The sequence below is a fragment of the Seriola lalandi genome, unplaced genomic scaffold (genome assembly GCF_002814215.2).
Source record: "Seriola lalandi dorsalis isolate HSWRI2012SDOR001 ecotype SW California unplaced genomic scaffold, Sedor1 jcf7180002055006, whole genome shotgun sequence".
NCBI lineage: Eukaryota > Metazoa > Chordata > Actinopteri > Carangiformes > Carangidae > Seriola > Seriola lalandi.
Window position 1 is genome coordinate 2027284 of NW_019525549.1, and position 8403 is coordinate 2035686.

General features: G+C 44.0%; 1 protein-coding gene across 1 annotated transcript in view; it reads right to left on the reverse strand.

Moving 5' to 3' along the window:
* Positions 1 to 8403, reverse strand: part of LOC111647625 (uncharacterized) — a 52529-nt gene that overhangs the window by 18779 nt on the left and 25347 nt on the right. The window contains exons 3-5 of the mRNA XM_023397257.2: positions 5753 to 5897; positions 5605 to 5662; positions 5381 to 5462 (exon numbers count right to left, since the gene is read on the reverse strand). Of these exons, the coding sequence (XP_023253025.1) occupies positions 5381 to 5462; positions 5605 to 5662; positions 5753 to 5897 (285 nt within the window). The remainder of the gene's footprint in view (positions 1 to 5380; positions 5463 to 5604; positions 5663 to 5752; positions 5898 to 8403) is intronic.

Here is an 8403-nt window from a genome sequence, read left to right on the forward strand (position 1 = left end):
TTATGATTATTACACCTTGCATTTACTCTGTAGATAGTAGTTTAGTTAAATAAACTCCTTTATTTACACCCAGTTGTTGTCCTGTTGTATTCTTTTGATGTAGAGACTGGAGATCCATTGAATCGAGAAGTCATGGCTTCCGATATGAGATTGATAAATTTGGCAATGAAGTAATTCATTGTTGGACTGGTGCCCCATTTCAACGAGAGTAAATCCTAAAATATGGCTTAACGCTACAACTGTAACGCCCTTCTCCTCAACAGCAGCAACATGCTTTGGATTATCTGAGAGTGAGCCAATTTCTTTTCAGAATCAGTGGCTACAACACAAGGTCAGCCAGCTGATTTCCAAGCAATAGGAGCCACAGCTGTGAGAACAACAAAGGAGAAAACAGCAGAAGCCACAGAGCCAGACAGGACTTTACTCCACCAGGAAGCCACCCAACTCACTGGACACCTCAAAAACACTGGAAAATACCTCTTTGTTTGTTCCAAGGACTGGGTAATGTGAACTGACTGGGGCTAACCTCACCTAGCATAGCACAGCACAGCTAGGCAGCAGAAGTCTAAACCTTTGTACATGTACATGTTGGTTAATGTTTTGCTGTTGTTATGTTTGCTTAGGTTGTGGTTAGTCAATTAATTGGGTACTTGTATGTTCACCCACATACCTGTAGTACATCTTTAGTTCTAGAACCTGCATGCAGCTAACCTCCCCATTAACCTGGTACCTTTAGATTACATGAGATTAGAGGCTATCAAACTCTAATCAAACTATCACCTTCCCTCCCCAACCCACCAGGTGGTCTAGACGGCCATTTAGAGTAGTTCCTTTGTTTACTGCCATCTTGTGTAGTCTTTTTTGTTCAGGTCATGTGGTCACAGCGACCATTTTCAATCGGCCATCTTGCCTTTGTCTGTGTCCCCACCGTGGACGTATTATAACAACTGGATACCGGACCAAAAACGGTGCCTGTTCATTTTTATAGAAGTTGCTCGCCTGGCGCATACACCGAAAAAGTTTCTGGCTTCCGGCTTACTTCCACGTTATGCGGCCCCCTGAATATGCGCATCACTCCCATCGTGAATCTGGGCTATGAAAACAAGCTAACGGCGCTCTGGAACCGGTGCTGCGTGTTCATAAATGCTATGCTAGTAGACTTCATGGAGCAGTAATAAGACTTGCTTGGGGCTTGAAATCATCAATTTATACAAATGACAACAGCAACAAACTATGAAGATAATGTTCTGAAAAGTAATATGGTCTTTAACCTACGATCATTGATATCACAGAAAATTCGTATTGACAATTAATTGTGATGTTAAAGGGAAAACAAGTCATTCAGTTAAAAGCTTTCGGGCTTTAAAAATAAATCAATAAATCATAATTGGACAAAAATATTTAGTTTGATCTATTTAGTTTTTTTTTTTAGCATTGTTTATTAAAAATTTATGCTGCATGTGACAGATATACAACTTGTAAAACAAATAAAACGTGTTGATTTTGGTCATTTTTTACACTGAGATGATTAGTGATGATGATTAGTTTTTCATCTCTTACCACTTTGATCCACCGAAGCCTTTTCCATTTTACTCATATTTAAATGTATGAATATATTTTATATTGTATATGTAAAGTTAGTGCCAGGCTGCATGGTGCGACTCTATGTTATGAAATAGTTCAATACAATACAATATTTCCACAACACTGCAGAATTTCAATGTCCACAAATGTAGCTGTCACAGAACCCAGGTCTTCGTCTCCGTCATTTCCCGCTTCTCCGGATCCGGGTCGCGGGGGCAGTAGCCTCAGCAAAGAGGTCCAGACGGCCCTCTCCCCAGCCACTTCCACCAGCTCCTCCGGGAGAATCCCGAGGCATTCCAAGGCCAGCCGAGAGATATAATCCCTCCAGCGTGTCCTTGGTCGGCCCCCAGGCCTCCTCCCGGTGGGACATGCCGAAACACCTCCCCGAGGAGGCGTCCAGGAGGCATCCTCACCAGATGCCCGAACCACCTCAACTGGCTCCTCTCGACATTGAGGAGCAGCGGCTCTACTCCGAGTCCCTCCCGGATGACCGAGCTCCTCACCCTATCTCTAAGGCTGAGCCCGGCCACCCTGCGGAGGAAACTCATTTCGGCCGCTTGTATTCGCAAGCTCGTTCTTTCGGTCATTACCCAAAGCTCATGACCATAGGTGAGGATTGGAACGTAGATCGACTGGTAAATCGAGAGCTTCGCCTTCCGGCTTAGCTCTTCTTCCCCACAACGGACCGGTTCAGCGCCCGCATCACTGCTGACGCCGCCCCAATCCGCCTGTCGATCTCCCGCTCCATCCTACCCTCACTCGTGAACAAGATCCCGAGATACTTAAACTCCTCCACCTGAGGCAGAGCCTCCATCCCCGAAACGGAGCAGGCAATCCACCCATTTCCGGCTGAGAACCATGGCCTCAGACTTGGAGGTACTGATCTTCATCCCAGCTGCTTCACACTCGACCGCCCAAACCCCTCCACCACCCGGCTGCGCCTAGAAATTCTGTCCATAAAAGTTATGAACAGAACCGGTGGCAAAGGGCAGCCCTGGTGGAGTCCAACCCCCACCGGGAACAGGTCCGACTTACTGCCGGCTACGCGAATCAGACTCACACTCCTTTGTCACAGGGACTTAATGGCCGCTAACAAGGGGCCATCCACCCCATACTCCCGGAGCACTATATCCTCAGTTGACGTCAGCAGCTCCCCGCCTTCCTCCCCTGAGGGGCCGGACGGTTTGCCAGAACCTTTTTCGAGCCGATCGATAGTCTTCCTCCGTTGTCTCACCGAACTCCTTCCACGCCCGAGTTTTTGCCTCAGCAACTGCCGCGGCTGTGCTCCGCTTGGCCCGCCGATACCAGTCAGCTGATTCCGGAGACCCACATGCCAACCACGCCCTGTAGGCCTCCTTCTTCAGCCTGACGGCTTCCCCCACCCCTGGTGTCCACCAGCGGGTACAAGGGTTACCGCCACGACTGGCCCCAGCTACCTTGCGGCCGCAGCTTGCAACAGCCGCCTCAACAACAGCAGAGTGGAACAAGGCCCATTTGGACACAATGTCCCCCACCGCCCTCGAGACGCGATCGAAACTCTGCCGGAGGTGTGCGTTGAAAATCGTCTTGACGGGTTCTTCTGCCAGGCTTTCCCAGCAGACCCTCACAACCCGTTTGGGCCTGCCAGGTCTGAGCGGCGTCTTCCCCTGCCATCTGATCCAACTCATCACCAGGTGGTGGTCTGCTCCTCTCTTCAACCGAGTGTCCAGAACATGCAGCCGCAGGTCTGATGATACGACTACAAAGTCGATCATAGACCGGCGACCTAGGGTGTCCTGGTGCCCTGTGCACCTATGGACGTCCTTATGCTTGAACATGGTGTTAGTTATGGCCAAGCTGTGACTAGCACAACTCAAATAGTTTTGTATATACTAATACTAGACATTATGTTTTTACTCTGTTCCATTGTAAACACATGTCTTTAAGTATGACTACTCGTGTGTTTATGTTGCACCAGTGTAAATATTGTCAACTTCTACTCAGTAGAATTCCAATCCTTCAATTTACTTACTGTTGATATGGTCATTTGGTTATAGTTATTGAGGTAATTATTAATTAGAGTTCCAGATTAATAGTAATAATTAGAGACTGAACCAATATTGGCTATTTTGTTTATTAGTTTAGGCTGGTGCCCCCGAGGACTTTAATTCAAGTTATTAATTCATAATCAAATTTTTAATATTAATATTTTCTTAATTTATGATAGCCAGTAAATTGATAGACAACTGAAGGTCCAACATTTATGGTGTCCTGCTCTTGAAGCAGAGCTCAGACCCAAACAAGATTTTAAACATTAATACAGCAGCAAACAACTGTTTTCTATGTAAAGATATAGTGGAGTAATGGCGTGCTGAGCAGAGAAGTAGCCACACCCCCTCTGTGTGTGATGTAATCTGAGTTTCTCTGCTCTTTGTTTTGGTAGCCGGTCCGGCAGGGTGTGCATGTTAGTGCATGTGAGTCCCTCCCCTCCCAAATGTCACAGTGCAGTACGCAGCGCTCAGGTGAAAGTGACCTTCCAGAATTTCCTCTGCTGAAGAAGAAACCACATTTTTGAATAATAATGCTCTGACAAAGACAGAGATCAGACCAGTGACTACGGCTCAAATCCTGGTTGGCTGGTGGACCGTCAAAACATCAATGAAGTTTTTAAAGTCTTTAAAGGCTCCGTCAATGTCATTCATGCGGCTGGTCCCAGTGGATCAGACCAAGGCTAAATTTTTGTCCCACATTCTCACTGGAACTGCCTTCCATTTTTAATGAATTATACAAAAAAATAGAGACAATTTTTGTTATTTTTATTTTCTCCTGCAATCCTCCAAATGTCTGAGTGAGGTTGTCAACATCTGAGGACACATGAAAAAGCCTGGGTAACACTGATTCTTTCAACCACGGACAATGTAAAGGCTAAGCTCACACAAAAGAGAGGAAACAGAGTTTCTCTCTGACCTCTCGTAACTATGCAGATGGTTTTGATTTCCATCTCTAAGATTTCTGTCTCCGCCATAACACAGTAGCTGTCAATGAATGTAGAAAACACAAGAACATTCTCTCTCTTTACCTTAAAACGCCTCAACATTGAAATATTATATCTAAAAACTACAGATGATAAATTAAGAAATTGTAGTTTTATTCATTTCTAGCTGTTTGACATATTGGACAAACATTGTTTTCTACTGGTGAGGCATTCACTGTTTACACAACTGAGTTTCAGCTTTGACAGAGAGAGGACAAAGACAGAAGGTCACCACAGCACATGATGCTACTATTATATTCTACACTATGATGTAAGTTGTTTGTGTGAGAGAAAGTCCTGCTCGAGAGATAATGTCTTGATAATTATTTGAGATCATTCAATATATCTATATGTAAAACAGAATGTGTTATTTTAACAAACCAGGTACAGATGGTGAGGGAGCCGGTGGTGGTGATGAGGGTAGCTTGCCATTAGCTTCAGCCACTGTTGTGTTACAATAGAGGAGGTTATAATATGTTGTCTGGGCAGCTACTTCTTCAGGACAGACTGGATTCTACAGTGACAGCTGTCAGAAAGTGATGAGATATCTAGATCAGTGCTAGCTGGATAAAATGCTAATTTCAGTAGAACAAATAGAAGCAAAACAAGAGTCAACATTGGTGTTTGTTTCCACCTCTGGAGACAGATGTTGAACTCAAAATGTTTGTTCTAGACTGATGGGTAAACAGCTGTTAATGCTAACGTGGGCTATGTTAGCATAGCTCCTGTAAAGACCCGACCGTTCTTAGCATCCAGGGCTAATATAACCTTTGGCTAACTCACGTGTGACTGCCACTTTGAAAGCGGAGATTTCTTTATTCCAGAAGTCTCTCTGGACGTAGGTCCCCTGGTCCTCATAAGTCACCTGTTAAATCCACAAAAATACAGTGTGAGGATCAAGTATCTCCGGACCCACTATAAACACGTGTTACATTTTCACTTCCGGCACCCTCTCTGTTTAATTAATCAAGTAACCGTATTTACAAAAAAATAATTTGTTTGATTACCTTGTCAATTAACCAACGTCGGTCACTACCTGTCCCAGACACCCAGCCTTTGGTCGTACTGTAGATAGACAGATCAACAGCCACATGCAAATACATCAGCTACAACAACACTAGAAATGACCATCCTGTGACCCTGAGTGTCTCTGACCTGATTTTGACTTTCTCCCAGTATAGAAAGGTCTGTCTGGGAGAATCTGCTGGGGTGAACTCCAGCTTCTCTGCATTCTTGGAAAGGTAGATCTTCAGCTGTCGACCATGGGCTAAACGCTCATGGTCCCGGACAGTGTACGACTCTGAGACAAAGGCAGGAGGAGAAAGACAGTGAGGAAGAATTCTTGCTACAATCATAATGCTGGACTATTTGGGGAGAAAATTCCTTTGAAGTGTGGCGCAGTGCATATAGTTTATTTCTTAATTATGACACAAAGACATTGTACAGTGTAATCCTCCCTAATAGAAATTAAAGTCACAATGTGAATTGACAAAATAGTTCACAGAAAAATTAGGTCATATAGGTGAAAAGTGTGTTTTCTGATTCGACCACTGAGGGGACCAGTGGACTTTGTTGACTTGTCATAGCAAGAGAAGCACAGGTATATGACAATATTGATTGCACTGTACAGTTTAAAGAGACAGCAGCAAGACATAGAGAAAGAGAGGGAAAGGGCATATTAGCTGAGTGTGGCCTGATGTGCCAAAAATGTGGTCAGGCCTTGAAGCTGTGAAGTGCCAGAAATGGTTGTGTAAGAAATTTAAAAAAGTTGATGGAGAAATTCAAACCCAGCATACTTTCTCAACTCTGCAGAGCTGACCAATCAGGGCATGGCGTTGGGGCTGAATTTCAGATCATTAGTTTTAAAAAGTCAATGGAATGGAGACAGCATCTGTACCTCCACTAGAGGTTCAACAGGAATAAAATAGAACGAGTTGATGTAAAAAACATAGGATTAGTTTTCATCCATCCAATCAGAAGAAACACGGACTTGACAGCTATTAAATGCACAAACTTGGTGGCTACAGTTGTGTCTGCATTAGATGCACCGACAAAGGTTTTACGCATGATGATACACAGAACTGTCGTTTCAAATCTGTAAACACTCTTTTAATTGTTCTCTGAAAATTTGAAAAAAACAAAACAAAACACAAGTGTGCATATTTTCACTTAAAACTTGTAAAAGAGGATAAACTGTCACAAAGGAGTGAAATTAATCATATAGACTTCATTAAAGTTCAGTCTTTTCTGGACATGTTTTAAGTTAGCTATGAATGTTGCTGGTTTGGGTTAGTAGTTACAACATATACAAGAAATGCTATGCTGCCAGCAAGCAAGTTAGGCTAAAGTCAGAGTTAGCCATCTTTGGAATGAGGCAGGATTGTACGGCTGTGAAAACTCCCTTAGCTAACACCTAGCTTAACCTGGGGCTAAAAGCACCCTCAGCCTGGAGCTAACAGCTTTTTCGACTCGGGGCTAACAGTTACCTTACTCTGGGGCTAACAGTTTTCTTTGCGTGGGACTAACAGCTACTTTGGCCTGGGGCTAACAGCTCCCTTAGCCTGGGACTAAGAGCTTTTTTAGCCTGGAGCTAGCAGTGCCCTTAGTTTGTGACTAACAGTTTCCTTAGCCTGGGACTAACAGTGCCAGGCCAGTCTGTGGCTAACAGTTTCTTTTGCCTGGGACTAACAGTGCCAGGCCAGTCTGTGGCTAACAGTTTCTTTTGCCTGGGGCTAACAGTTCCTTTAGCCTGAGGTTAACAGCTCTTTTAGTCTAGGGCTAACAGCACCTTTAGCATAGGGCTTACGGTTTCCTGCATTACATGCATTATAAATATACTAAATGTTACACTAGATGGTAGGATTGTTACAGAATGGAACCTGGAAGGAATTAAGCTAAAAAAAATGATCTGTAGGGCCCTGGGAACAGTGGTGTTGGAGTAGCAGCCATGGCAAGGCCAAGGTTGAGGATAGATAGGGGACTTCTGGACAGCTTGCACTACTACTATACCCTGGCATGCCTGGTTTGGGGAAATTTCACGTGGGGCTGGACACGATTGTTCCCATGGCATTGATAGGTTCACTTCAGAAAATAGGTGGAGAGCCCATCTAAGAAGGAACTATATATCATAGTGCAAAGGCACTGTGCCTTTAGTTCAGATCCAGATCTGGTTTCACTTTTGTTCTTGTGAAATATTAAATTCTATTGCATTGGACTCTGACCATTTCCAGTGACTTCTTTTTTTGAACCCAGTAGAAGTGCAGCTTTGTTAAAAGTTATGTGTTGGTGAAGAGGTCTAGACCTAGACTCTGGCTGGACCTGGACTTTTTCCTCCAACATTGGCGAGCCAGCCAGGAGAGACAGAAGCCTGAGGACCCCTGCCTGGGAGGATCAGCCTGCATCTCAGACCATCAGTGGCCACAAAGATTCAGAGGTAAGCAGAGCCTTTTTAATTTCTGCAAATTCTGATTGTGTCTGAATGCAGTTCTCTGCCCAGGTGAGGTAAATCAGAATGTCTCTTTTCTAAAGGACCTAGCCAAAATTATTGAAAAGTAAATGAGAAACTAGAAAATTCCAGGGAAATTTTGAGTGCCACGGGGGCTACTGCCGGGGTGAGTACACGATTTATTTCCAGTGTTCAAAAGTCACCCTGATCATATTCTGGTTTTGAGAAATGTCTTGATATAAAAGACTCTGATATAAAACAATGTCTCATCCCTCCATCATGTATTATGTGGGAAATATCTCATATTCTGTGTTGGTCTTTTTAATAAAACAAGAGGCAACATGTCTTCAAACTGGCATTT